Source organism: Brassica napus, chromosome C8, assembly GCF_020379485.1.
Source record: "Brassica napus cultivar Da-Ae chromosome C8, Da-Ae, whole genome shotgun sequence".
In the NCBI taxonomy this organism is placed as follows: domain Eukaryota; kingdom Viridiplantae; phylum Streptophyta; class Magnoliopsida; order Brassicales; family Brassicaceae; genus Brassica; species Brassica napus.
The window spans coordinates 38966248-38980894 of NC_063451.1; the positions used below are offsets into that span (position 1 = coordinate 38966248).

General features: G+C 35.2%; 2 protein-coding genes and 1 long non-coding RNA gene across 3 annotated transcripts; 1 reads left to right on the forward strand and 2 right to left on the reverse strand.

Moving 5' to 3' along the window:
* Positions 1-2791: 2791 nt before the first annotated feature.
* LOC125591159 (glucan endo-1,3-beta-glucosidase, acidic isoform-like) lies at positions 2792-4244 on the reverse strand. Its single transcript, XM_048764741.1, has 2 exons — positions 4019-4244; positions 2792-3910 (listed from the first exon to the last, which is right to left on the reverse strand). The coding sequence occupies exons 1-2, from the start codon at positions 4107-4109 to the stop codon at positions 2973-2975; spliced, it is 1029 nt and encodes a 342-aa protein (XP_048620698.1). The 5' UTR covers positions 4110-4244; the 3' UTR covers positions 2792-2972.
* Positions 4245-8833: 4589 nt separating this feature from the next.
* Positions 8834-12820, reverse strand: LOC125591158 (glucan endo-1,3-beta-glucosidase, acidic isoform-like). The gene is made up of 2 exons (XM_048764740.1): positions 10061-12820; positions 8834-9952 (listed from the first exon to the last, which is right to left on the reverse strand). Exons 1-2 carry the CDS (start codon positions 10149-10151, stop codon positions 9015-9017), a joined length of 1029 nt encoding a protein of 342 aa, XP_048620697.1. The 5' UTR covers positions 10152-12820; the 3' UTR covers positions 8834-9014.
* LOC106427802 lies at positions 12213-14312 on the forward strand. The gene is made up of 4 exons (XR_001285545.3): positions 12213-12403; positions 13782-13873; positions 13967-14029; positions 14113-14312. It is a non-coding gene; the product is annotated as an uncharacterized LOC106427802 (long non-coding RNA).
* The last annotated feature ends 335 nt before the right edge of the window (positions 14313-14647 follow it).

The following is a 14647-nucleotide window of genomic DNA, read 5'->3' on the forward strand; positions in this document are numbered from 1 at the left end:
GAATCATTGAGGATATTTGATTTTCGGGTAATGGAAAGGATTTCGGATTGCATGATACGCAAGTTGAGATTTTGGAAAGGTTTGGTTGAGATTTCCGGAGATAATCGTGGTGTATCTACTCTCGATTCGAAAATGGAAGAAAGAGGGGCTAGGGTTGAGTTTCGTCGGGTTTCGGTGGTTATGAATCGGTTGTCTGTTTTTTACCCGATCCAAACCGACATCCATTCGAACCCATAATCGCGAACCAAATGGTTTATTAAGAAAATCTGAAACCGAATCGAACCGCTTTAATCGGACCGGGTACCGATCGGTTGTTCGGTTTACGGATATATTTTCCAGGCCTAACGAGGCCTTTGTTTGAGACTGGTGATATGTTTTGATTTTATAACTTTGAAACGAAATAAGCCCAACAACAAAATAAGCCGAACAAAGAACCTGAGACTAACCCTAGCCCACTTTAAAACTTAACCGAAATCGAATCATAAACCAACTAAGCCGAAGAATTAACAACCATTCTCAAAGATAATTTAAGTGGATTAAAAAAAATCATATCCAAAAATTCGAAATCTAATTCCAAACATCTAAAGAAATAAAATAAAATAAAATAAAATGATCTTTTGAAAATTTTGATGATAATAGTTTTAATTAAAAAATCGGAAATCAAACCAAACCGCATCAAATTGATGATACTAAAATACAAATCAGAAAGTTTCAGGTCAAGTTTACAATGGATTGTTCTAAATTGACGAAGATGGTTTCAGAACCAGAAGAACGGTCAATTTTTACAAATTATTTGGAAGATATAAAGACCTTGAAAGCAAGACTCCTCAGCTCAGAAATCATTTATATATCACATACGCATAATTTTAAGGTGGATAGTCTAGCTCTCGTGTAAAAATGCAACCGTTTTTCGTCTCGGTATGGTTAAATCGATATAAATTTGTTTAAGTCTACAAACCAGAAAAGTCCCAATAGGAACTTCAAATTCCTTATGTCCAAATGGTTAAGCTGAGTATCATTTGTTTACCTTGATCGGTTGTAGTAATGTTTCAATGTTTTATTTTTTTGCCTAGGAAACATTCCCTTAGAACTTTCTTTTTGTAAGCTTCTTTTTTCATTTTAATGATATTAACAATTTAGCAAAAAAAAAAAAAAAAAAAATCCCAAAAACTCACATGGGGTTCTTATTATTTTTATTTTTTTTTGTTTTATTTGATTTAAAAAAAATTAAAAACAGAACCAATCGCGGATCGCCACGTGTCGTGGAACCCGCAAAACAGTACAAGATATACCCAACAAACGTTTCTTATTCTGCAACTATAGTACACGGTTTTTTCAATAATCGTGGACCCTCCCCACATAAGAAACGCTCAGCATACTGCGATGCAGATGCTCTTAGATGATACCTAAGGTTTAACACCTAAACTAATCATTTTGCTCATTTTAATATATTTATTTTTTAAACTGTATCATTTTAATACCCAAAGTATGTTTATTTAAATGATAAGTTTCAAACAAAACTTAGAAAAAATCTAAAATTCAAAAAATAAAATCTTTGAAAATTTCGAATTTTATTTTCACTCTTAATAATAAAAGCAACGTTGAGGGTGTCTTGGTCGGGGTCGTAAATCCGCATCCTCTTGATGTTGCGCTGCTTGTAAAGAGCCACCACGTCTGATGGATTTGGCCGGGGATTGCCTAACCTCCCGTAGCATACTCCGATTTGTGCAGCTATATTTCATTAGTAATAGAATTGCATCAAATAATGTAATATTATATAACATAACCAATATGGTGGTACGATATGATTAATGGGTGTTACATAAGGTTAAAAGATGATTATACACGTGGTGTCGAAAAAGGAAGCCATTAGAAGGCTGAGAAGAATCAGCAACATTGGTGATGGGCTCCATGAGGATAATATCCTTTCAGACATTTTCATGAAATAAACGTTAAGATATGATTTTTTATGTTATACTTTGAACCGTACCATTGTGCAACTAATTTATAGTGAGAATCCGGGGGTTCAGGCCAGTCAATGGATGACGTACCATTAACAGAATTTCCTAAAATCTATATATGCTTTGAAAAGTCTACGAATATGAATTTTCTGCCAAATTAATTAGCTTTCAATAGGGTCAAACTAGCTAGAGCGACTGAATTGTTAAATGAATAAATGGTATAAATCGCCCAAACACAAATTTGTATTCGGTTTTCAGAATACTAAATTTAAATCATTCTTGGTCCTAGCTAGGTCGGATCATGGCATAAGTCATTCCAATCACGCGTGGGCAGTTAATTAAATTGTATCATCACGTCATTAGACTTAAGACTCACTAGCCAACAACAGTTATTCTAGATTTTTATGGTAATGAATTATGATAACCATGCAAATAATTTAAACATTAAATATCTAGATATTTCCAAATAATGGATCCATGCACACCCCACTATAAAAAGTGTTTAAGACTAAATACGAATTTGATTTTGGTATCATGGTACAAGCCGTTAATCACACGTCAATTGTTGACCATATAATTATATATCCTTACGTCATTAGACAAACTAACCATCATAAATTAATGGTAAGCTGACTTTCGTTACTAATAATTCCTCTAATCATTTTCAAAGTTCTGTTATTTACCTAATAGCCAAAGGAAGTTTTTTTGGGGTCGATTTCAGTTCTGGACGACGAAAAACACACGCATGCATGGTGGCTTTGGTTAGGCTTGTGTTACGTCCAAACGTTTGTGTTACTATGAACTAAAATAATATATGTATATACATTGTAGAAATTAAACCACTCTCCTTATATTATAGAAACAGATGGAGTAAAACATAATTTAAGGCTCATTATTCCTTATCATTACAACACGTTCCCCGTTTTAATACCAGTACAGAAAAGGCCATCAAATAATAGATTTAAAGCATTTTATTGTATCACTAGCCCTTGCTCAGTATCTTCAAGGATATTAGTTGAACTTAACATCATACTTAGGCTGTTGACTAGGAAGAAACATCCCCCAAAACTTCTCAAGCTCGGGAGGACCCTTCTGATTCTCATCAAACATAGCGAATATATAAGTCTCTATAGCTTTCCCTGGCTTTCTCGGAGTTCCACTCTTCACATGTTGTATCAAATTATTAACATAAGTCATCGCATTATCCACACTAGTCCCTGGTCCTCCCTCCGTGGGCCAACCACTCTCCGACACCACGATTTCCAACGACCCTCCGCCTGATTTCTCCAGTGCTGCGTAGACCGCGTCAAGATTGGCGTCGAAGAGGTTTGTGTAAGAGTATGAGTCGTCATTGACTACAGGGGTCGGTTTGAACAAAGCGTACTCAAGGGGGATGGAGTCCATGTTGTCCTTGTAGCTGAAGTAAGGGTAGTTATTCAAAAGCAGAGGAGATTGCTTGCTTACCAAGAAATCTATCACCGGTTGGAGAAAGTTCTTGTACTCATCCGTGAATCTTCCGTGCGAGGGAGGGTACGTGTCCGTGGTGGCTCCCATGTCTATAGCCGTCGACACCTTGATCCCGAGGCCTGCTCCAGAAACCGCGCTATCGATGTTTTGCATGGCCTGGAAGAGAATACTACCGGCTGGCTCCGAGGGTTTCACCTCGTTTCCGACCGTGATGTAACGGAACCTGACACCGTCGTAGTTCTTGACATTGTTTTGGACCCACGCGTCGGCCTCCGCTTGGCTGGAGGCGACACGTTCGAGGTCTGTTTTGGGAACGTCGAGGATGAGCTCGATGTCGGAGTTGCGGAGAGCGTTGAGAGCCTCTGCGTCTGGAGCGTAAAGCCGCATCCTCTTGATGTTGCGCTGCTTGTAAAGAGCCACAACGTCTGATGGATTTGGCCGGGGATTGCCTAACCTCCCGTAGCATACTCCGATTTGTGCAGCTATATATCATTAGTAATAGAATTGCATCAAATAATGCATGTGATATTATATAACATAACCAATAAGATAATTAATGAGCGTTACATAAGCTCAAAAGATGATTATACCCGTGGTGTCCAAGAAGGAAGCCATTAGAAGGCTGAGAAGAATCAGCAACATTGGTGATAAGTATAAGATCCTTGATTCAGACATTTTCATGAATAAGAAAAGTTAAGATATGGATTTTTTTTATATTATACTTTGAATCGTATCAGTATGCACCTTATTTATAGTGCGAGTCTAGGGTTTAAAGTCAGTCATTAATTAATGAAATAACACTAACAAATATTTCTCGGGAGCTATGTTTTGAAAAATCTACGAATACGAGCTTTCTGCACAAGTAGCTTTCAGTATGGTAAAACTGCCAGACCGACTCAAGTGTTAAATTGTATCTAGCGGCCAAAACAAAATTGTATTCGGTTTTCAGAATACTCAAATTTAAATCACTGCTGTGTTACTAGTCGTGAATCATACGTTAATCACGTCAATCGCGCGTCGACGGTTAACTAAATTGTATCATTCCGTCATTAGACTTTATACACACTAGCCAACATCCAGTTATATCAATTGTTAGACCAATGTCACCGTAAAACAAGTTAGAAACTAAGATTACAGTTTTGTATCCCCTAAACGACGCAAAGAAGAAGAAGTCATTCTCATTTATAGTTTAGGTGAAACACCATAACAAGATAGTTTAGGAGGAAGGACTTAGAGTCTGGTTTGGAATCTGATAATCTGATATAGAAGATTAATCTATCTTTTTAACATTCTATTACAAAGTTACATTTAATGTAAAACAGTTTTTTTTTATTAAATAAAATTTAACATTCATTCAAAAAAAAAAAGAACACCATAACAAAGAATCAAACATTATTCACAACAACGGATTTTAATCCATGTCACATAATATCTACTAACATTTGGTTAACTGCGACACGTGAAGTTTCTATAAAACACTAGTTTTGGTCTGTGATTGTGTTGGTCGTTGTGGTTACTGTTTTGTGGTCGTCAAGGCAGCTTAAGCTTAATGACAATGGACCGGACAAGTCAAACAGGTCTTTTGTTGTCGGTTAGTCTTGGGTGCGTACCTAACTGTATTGCTGTTTGTTGTTGAACATTAAAATGTGAAGAAAGAGTCTTTCATTTTTTTTTCGCTCCAATATTCACTCCAACGAGGAGTATCGGTTATGCTAATTAATTTAGTTTTCACCTAAGTTTATATTTCAATAAAATGAATAGAAAATTCACATTACGGGGCCTAGGCCTAGGCAATCGGGGGACCAATCGGGTGTCGGTTTGGTTCCAATCGGGTGTCGGGTTTTCGGTTCTAGAAAAAACAGCTCCATTCGGATATTTTAAAAATTCGGTTCCATGTCGGTTTGGATTATATTCGGGTTCGGTTCGGTGTTGGTAACACCACAAAGTTACAACTAAACCCGTTATGCATTCGGATATCGGTTCTTGATCGGGTTTCGGTTCCGAAAACACCATATTGTAGTTGTTTGATAGTGATTATGAGTGTTCTGTTCTTAGTTACATGAACCAGCAATGTATAATCTCTGCAAATATGTAAGAGATCGATCATGTTTCAGATCAAATGTTGATTAAAGAAAAAGGCAAGATCACATTAACCAAAAACATGTAGCAAAGTTACAAAACAACTCTGTATCAATAGGCACATTCGAACTAAGAAATACAAACACATTCGAACCTGAGACAAGTAAACACATTCGACCTGAGTACTTTGATAAAGCACAAAGGTGAAAAGAGACAAAGAGACAAAGATGAACTAACTAAACCACAATTCGAGTTTAATGTCCAATTCTTTTCAGACTAAGAATAAAAATCACACGACTTAACCCGAATTCTGAAACCAATACTATTATCTATCCAAAATCTAAATTTGAAAAATAAAGATATGAATGATACATCGAGTATTGAGAAGAAAAATTAGCACCTCGGATTGATTACTTTCTGTCTAAAGAGGTGGAATGGCTTGTCAAGTCTAAGGATTTGCAGAGACATATATAGAACGTGAAATAAGGGTTTCGAGTTTGAATCGACGATAGAATCATTGAGGATATTTGATTTTCGGGTAATGGAAAGGATTTCGGATTGCATGATACGCAAGTTGAGATTTTGGAAAGGTTTGGTTGAGATTTCCGGAGATAATCGTGGTGTATCTACTCTCGATTCGAAAATGGAAGAAAGAGGGGCTAGGGTTGAGTTTCGTCGGGTTTCGGTGGTTATGAATCGGTTGTCTGTTTTTTACCCGATCCAAACCGACATCCATTCGAACCCATAATCGCGAACCAAATGGTTTATTAAGAAAATCTGAAACCGAATCGAACCGCTTTAATCGGACCGGGTACCGATCGGTTGTTCGGTTTACGGATATATTTTCCAGGCCTAACGAGGCCTTTGTTTGAGACTGGTGATATGTTTTGATTTTATAACTTTGAAACGAAATAAGCCCAACAACAAAATAAGCCGAACAAAGAACCTGAGACTAACCCTAGCCCACTTTAAAACTTAACCGAAATCGAATCATAAACCAACTAAGCCGAAGAATTAACAACCATTCTCAAAGATAATTTAAGTGGATTAAAAAAAATCATATCCAAAAATTCGAAATCTAATTCCAAACATCTAAAGAAATAAAATAAAATAAAATAAAATGATCTTTTGAAAATTTTGATGATAATAGTTTTAATTAAAAAATCGGAAATCAAACCAAACCGCATCAAATTGATGATACTAAAATACAAATCAGAAAGTTTCAGGTCAAGTTTACAATGGATTGTTCTAAATTGACGAAGATGGTTTCAGAACCAGAAGAACGGTCAATTTTTACAAATTATTTGGAAGATATAAAGACCTTGAAAGCAAGACTCCTCAGCTCAGAAATCATTTATATATCACATACGCATAATTTTAAGGTGGATAGTCTAGCTCTCGTGTAAAAATGCAACCGTTTTTCGTCTCGGTATGGTTAAATCGATATAAATTTGTTTAAGTCGATGATTAAAAAAGAAAAAAAAAATACAAACCAGAAAAGTCCCAATAGGAACTTCAAATTCCTTATGTCCAAATGGTTAAGCTGAGTATCATTTGTTTACCTTGATCGGTTGTAGTAATGTTTCAATGTTTTATTTTTTTGCCTAGGAAACATTCCCTTAGAACTTTCTTTTTGTAAGCTTCTTTTTTCATTTTAATGATATTAAAAATTTAGAAAAAAAAAAAAAAAAAAAAATCCCAAAAACTCACATGGGGTTCTTATTATTTTTATTTTTTTTTGTTTTATTTGATTTAAAAAAAATTAAAAACAGAACCAATCGCGGATCGCCACGTGTCGTGGAACCCGCAAAACAGTACAAGATATACCCAACAAACGTTTCTTATTCTGCAACTATAGTACACGGTTTTTTCAATAATCGTGGACCCTCCCCACATAAGAAACGCTCAGCATACTGCGATGCAGATGCTCTTAGATGATACCTAAGGTTTAACACCTAAACTAATCATTTTGCTCATTTTAATATATTTATTTTTTAAACTGTATCATTTTAATACCCAAAGTATGTTTATTTAAATGATAAGTTTCAAACAAAACTTAGAAAAAATCTAAAATTCAAAAAATAAAATCTTTGAAAATTTCGAATTTTATTTTCACTCTTAATAATAAAAGCAACGTTGAGGGTGTCTTGGTCGGGGTCGTAAATCCGCATCCTCTTGATGTTGCGCTGCTTGTAAAGAGCCACCACGTCTGATGGATTTGGCCGGGGATTGCCTAACCTCCCGTAGCATACTCCGATTTGTGCAGCTATATTTCATTAGTAATAGAATTGCATCAAATAATGTAATATTATATAACATAACCAATATGGTGGTACGATATGATTAATGGGTGTTACATAAGGTTAAAAGATGATTATACACGTGGTGTCGAAAAAGGAAGCCATTAGAAGGCTGAGAAGAATCAGCAACATTGGTGATGGGCTCCATGAGGATAATATCCTTTCAGACATTTTCATGAAATAAACGTTAAGATATGATTTTTTATGTTATACTTTGAACCGTACCATTGTGCAACTAATTTATAGTGAGAATCCGGGGGTTCAGGCCAGTCAATGGATGACGTACCATTAACAGAATTTCCTAAAATCTATATATGCTTTGAAAAGTCTACGAATATGAATTTTCTGCCAAATTAATTAGCTTTCAATAGGGTCAAACTAGCTAGAGCGACTGAATTGTTAAATGAATAAATGGTATAAATCGCCCAAACACAAATTTGTATTCGGTTTTCAGAATACTAAATTTAAATCATTCTTGGTCCTAGCTAGGTCGGATCATGGCATAAGTCATTCCAATCACGCGTGGGCAGTTAATTAAATTGTATCATCACGTCATTAGACTTAAGACTCACTAGCCAACAACAGTTATTCTAGATTTTTATGGTAATGAATTATGATAACCATGCAAATAATTTAAACATTAAATATCTAGATATTTCCAAATAATGGATCCATGCACACCCCACTATAAAAAGTGTTTAAGACTAAATACGAATTTGATTTTGGTATCATGGTACAAGCCGTTAATCACACGTCAATTGTTGACCATATAATTATATATCCTTACGTCATTAGACAAACTAACCATCATAAATTAATGGTAAGCTGACTTTCGTTACTAATAATTCCTCTAATCATTTTCAAAGTTCTGTTATTTACCTAATAGCCAAAGGAAGTTTTTTTGGGGTCGATTTCAGTTCTGGACGACGAAAAACACACGCATGCATGGTGGCTTTGGTTAGGCTTGTGTTACGTCCAAACGTTTGTGTTACTATGAACTAAAATAATATATGTATATACATTGTAGAAATTAAACCACTCTCCTTATATTATAGAAACAGATGGAGTAAAACATAATTTAAGGCTCATTATTCCTTATCATTACAACACGTTCCCCGTTTTAATACCAGTACAGAAAAGGCCATCAAATAATAGATTTAAAGCATTTTATTGTATCACTAGCCCTTGCTCAGTATCTTCAAGGATATTAGTTGAACTTAACATCATACTTAGGCTGTTGACTAGGAAGAAACATCCCCCAAAACTTCTCAAGCTCGGGAGGACCCTTCTGATTCTCATCAAACATAGCGAATATATAAGTCTCTATAGCTTTCCCTGGCTTTCTCGGAGTTCCACTCTTCACATGTTGTATCAAATTATTAACATAAGTCATCGCATTATCCACACTAGTCCCTGGTCCTCCCTCCGTGGGCCAACCACTCTCCGACACCACGATTTCCAACGACCCTCCGCCTGATTTCTCCAGTGCTGCGTAGACCGCGTCAAGATTGGCGTCGAAGAGGTTTGTGTAAGAGTATGAGTCGTCATTGACTACAGGGGTCGGTTTGAACAAAGCGTACTCAAGGGGGATGGAGTCCATGTTGTCCTTGTAGCTGAAGTAAGGGTAGTTATTCAAAAGCAGAGGAGATTGCTTGCTTACCAAGAAATCTATCACCGGTTGGAGAAAGTTCTTGTACTCATCCGTGAATCTTCCGTGCGAGGGAGGGTACGTGTCCGTGGTGGCTCCCATGTCTATAGCCGTCGACACCTTGATCCCGAGGCCTGCTCCAGAAACCGCGCTATCGATGTTTTGCATGGCCTGGAAGAGAATACTACCGGCTGGCTCCGAGGGTTTCACCTCGTTTCCGACCGTGATGTAACGGAACCTGACACCGTCGTAGTTCTTGACATTGTTTTGGACCCACGCGTCGGCCTCCGCTTGGCTGGAGGCGACACGTTCGAGGTCTGTTTTGGGAACGTCGAGGATGAGCTCGATGTCGGAGTTGCGGAGAGCGTTGAGAGCCTCTGCGTCTGGAGCGTAAAGCCGCATCCTCTTGATGTTGCGCTGCTTGTAAAGAGCCACAACGTCTGATGGATTTGGCCGGGGATTGCCTAACCTCCCGTAGCATACTCCGATTTGTGCAGCTATATATCATTAGTAATAGAATTGCATCAAATAATGCATGTGATATTATATAACATAACCAATAAGATAATTAATGAGCGTTACATAAGCTCAAAAGATGATTATACCCGTGGTGTCCAAGAAGGAAGCCATTAGAAGGCTGAGAAGAATCAGCAACATTGGTGATAAGTATAAGATCCTTGATTCAGACATTTTCATGAATAAGAAAAGTTAAGATATGGATTTTTTTTATATTATACTTTGAATCGTATCAGTATGCACCTTATTTATAGTGCGAGTCTAGGGTTTAAAGTCAGTCATTAATTAATGAAATAACACTAACAAATATTTCTCGGGAGCTATGTTTTGAAAAATCTACGAATACGAGCTTTCTGCACAAGTAGCTTTCAGTATGGTAAAACTGCCAGACCGACTCAAGTGTTAAATTGTATCTAGCGGCCAAAACAAAATTGTATTCGGTTTTCAGAATACTCAAATTTAAATCACTGCTGTGTTACTAGTCGTGAATCATACGTTAATCACGTCAATCGCGCGTTGACGGTTAACTAAATTGTATCATTACGTCATTAGACTTTATACACACTAGCCAACATCCAGTTATATCAATTGTTAGACCAATGTCACCGTAAAACAAGTTAGAAACTAAGATTACAGTTTTGTATCCCCTAAACGACGCAAAGAAGAAGAAGTCATTCTCATTTATAGTTTAGGTGAAACACCATAACAAGATAGTTTAGGAGGAAGGACTTAGAGTCTGGTTTGGAATCTGATAATCTGATATAGAAGATTAATCTATCTTTTTAATATTCTATTACAAAGTTACATTTAATGTAAAACAACTTTCTTTTATTGAATAAAATTTAACATTCATTCAAAAAAAAAAAAAAAAAACACCATAACAAAGAATCAAACATTATTCACAACAACGGATTTTAATCCATGTCACATAATATCTACTAACATTTGGTTAACTGCGACACGTGAAGTTTCTATATTTGTTTGTGGGGCTAGAAACGTAATCCAATCGTATATATAGTTATATATGATGTTTGGTACTTATGATGTTAGTTGAAATATAGAATGTTTTAATCTATTGTAAGATGATATATTATATGTTAGTGTCTAAGTTTACTAGTAAACGATAAGAATAATATGTAAGTTAGATAATATATAGAGTATTAACGTCTAAATTAGATCGTAAACGGTAAACGTAATGTTAGCGACTAACAATTTCAGTAACCAGTAATTAAATCTTGGATTAGATAGTACTAAGATAATTTTTTAGTAAAGGTTTTGTCCTTTTTTTTTGTCTCAGGTCATATGTGTTAGCCGGATGAACATATTTATAGCAAAGGAAAACATAGTTGTTGAGTGGCTTATATTATATAGGTCGAATGCCATTAGAATTATACTTTCCTATCTGTATATACACATATACTAAACTAAAGAACAGATAATTGAAATCTTACTCGTTAACTAAAGCAATAATGTAGTTGTTTGCGTAACATAATTGTTAGCTTGTAAGATAATTTTTAGGCTTGTAATGAATTTGCGTAACATTATATTTTTTAGGCTTCTCAGACCACCTCCATTGATAGGTTCTAAAAAGAGGTTCTTAAAAAAAAAAAAAAAAAAAAATCAAAAATAGTCTAAAAATACAGAACCGGTTCTTAATATAGCATTTTTAGAGCATTTGCATCAATGAACCTTGAGGAGATCATAACTTTAATTTTTTATTATTTTTTTTTATTTTTTCGTTTGATTTTTTTTTTTTAAATAAGCGGACCAATCGCGGGCTCCACGCCAAGTGGCGGCCCGCGTTACAGTGATGAACCGAGTTCATCCCAGCGAACCCGCAAGGGGTGAGTTCATAAAAATAGGAATATTATAATTTTTTTTTTGGGGAATGGTGTGAACCTGGGCATTGAACCTTGAATGCAGATGTTTTTAGAATTGGTTAAAACCCCTTACGTGTCCCTTGGGTATCTCTGTCTCTTTTCATAGAATCAATTTCTCTTTTCCTCCTCCTTCAAGGTAACTCGGATCCACCAAATACCACAGGCTTGTTCCCCCTTTACCCTTGAACTCCATCTCAGCTATTTCAATCATTCTTCAATGGCTTCGCAATGCCAGCTTCACGACGGATCTCTCTGTCATCGATGCCGCAGCTTCCACAGCTCCTTCCCTATCCGATGTCGAGGCTAGCGAAGAAGATGAAGAAGAAAGAGCGCTTACAGAAACAATAGCGAAGCTAATCAGCCTAGGATTTACGATTTGGTTGAAGAAGAAGAAGGATCCGAGTCTAGCGACGACAAGGCGAAGAAGAAGAGGGATAAAAAGAAGAAGAAGCGGAAGAGAGATTCTGATGAATACTATACAAAGCCCGCCAAGGATTATTACTTGGATACTCGTCCTGATCCGGATAATCTTGCTTATAACTCCATCTACAGGTACTTTTAACATCTCTGTTGGTGAAAGTGGTGATCGTCTCACTCGTGCCTCCAAAGTTCCTTCTTTCTTTCCCACCAGTGCCTCCAAGGTTCCTTCTTTCTTTCCCACCAAAACCTCTAATCCATGACCACACATCCTCATCCTCTCATCACAATATCTTAGATCTTGACCACATGAACACAAGTTCGTCCATCCACAAAAAAAAACTATTTTTAATCTCACCCATTAGATCAAAAACATAAATACCCAATCCAACGGTTTCTGATGAATTTCTACAATCCATAAAACTGCCAATTATTAATTGCAAACGCTAACTCTAACTATTGACTAAAACCAAAGTCACTAGACATTATTTAATTAGGATTCTTATTTTTTTGTTGGGAGGTATTTTCAACCAAAAAAATTAAAAAATAAGTCAAAAGGTAAAGATATCTTTTTCATACGAATGTATACTTACCTAATTTTGGTTTTTATCGGATATATTCAAATAATTTAGAAGATGTTTTTATATGGACGTTGCGTATTTATATCCAATTATAGGAAACAGAGGGAGATCGTAGCCCAGTTGACAGCCCAGACGGTGGCGCTAGGCAAATTTCGTATTCGGCATTCCTATGTAATTCCAATAGCATTTACAATTTTGCAAGAAGTTATGTATTTCAGATCACTAAACCATTTAGGTGGCAACCAAACATCTAATTATATTTCAAACAAGTCACTTATATATATATTAGATTTATGTTTTATGCAATTTCCTTTATATATTAATTATTGAAAAAACATAATTTGCGTTCTCTAATTTTTTTTAAAAAAATAAATCAATAGATTTAAGCTGAAAAAATATTTATATTATCACAATCTACATTTTAGCTCTGAACTATTTAGACATACATAACATGGTGGAAACCTGATCAAATTATCATATTTATTTGAAACATTTTTTAGACAAAAATATGAATAATTATAATCGAATTTCAGATAATTCTTAACAACGTTCCAACCCCATGGTTCATTAGCATTTACATAAATCTATATATAAATACAAATGTACGCAGATGTATATATAAATACATGTATTAAATGACTATAAAATATCAAATTAATTAATACTATACATCATATCACAAACTACAATAAGATAAAAATTAATAGTTAATTATTACACTTTTTTGCTAATTTAAGATAAACTATGTAAATTTTATTACACTTTTCTCTACATAATACTAAAACTATGTAAATTTTCAGTTCATCTAATAAATGATCGACCAACATTCAAACAAAAATATTATGACTATAAGTTTATATGGATTACAATATTATATTTTAATCAATACTTATTTATCAAACAAACTAACTTTTCGCATTTAATCAAATAAGGACTAAAAATCATTAAAGCCATAGATCAGCTCCAGAAAAATTGAAGAACATAGTATACAAGGAGATCCTCAACCATCTCCGTTCTCATGAAAGTAAGTAAAATTCCAAATCTAAAACCTAATTCCATACGTTTTCAGTGATTACTTATCTAATTATTCACATTTATATGGTACTCAATGTTCTAGCGATCAACATAAACAAATGAAAGCTAAACTTCATCTTGATGATTGTTATGTCACTACTTCAAGGTACGTAAACTTATACTATGAAATATATAAGCTGATTTCTATTATTAAGATATGTCCACTGATTTACTTCTAAATGATTTCAGGGTCTCACTCAAAGAGATCCCATCACATCCACACGACCTCTTCTTTGGATTTCGGATGTTCACCATCTTATCTATGATTTCTACTTTCCATCTTTTGTATTCGATCTTTTTTTTTTTTGAATAAGAGTTTACATGAGATTGTTCGCATGCTTCTGCTAATATACATGATTTATATCTATTTCCAGAATTTTCAATCCCAACTTATTAAGACTCAAACATTTTCCGCGCGTAGAGCGGACGAAGCATCTAGTGTTTTATAATGTTTTGGAAATTTTGGATTACCTATTCTCAGGAAAAAAAGAAAAAAAAAAAAAGAAGCTTGCTATGGTCGTTGTGTATTTCTATCCAATTGGGCCTAAAATTATAGGCAGATCGTAGCCCAGTTGACAGCCCAGACGGTGGCGATAGGCAAATAACAGTGACTAGATGATAATCCGCGCCCTGCGCGGGATGAAAAGATTTAAAGAGATTTTTGAATCAATAGGTATTAGAAAGTTAATAGTGTTAGAAAGAAATATTACATGTTATATAATAA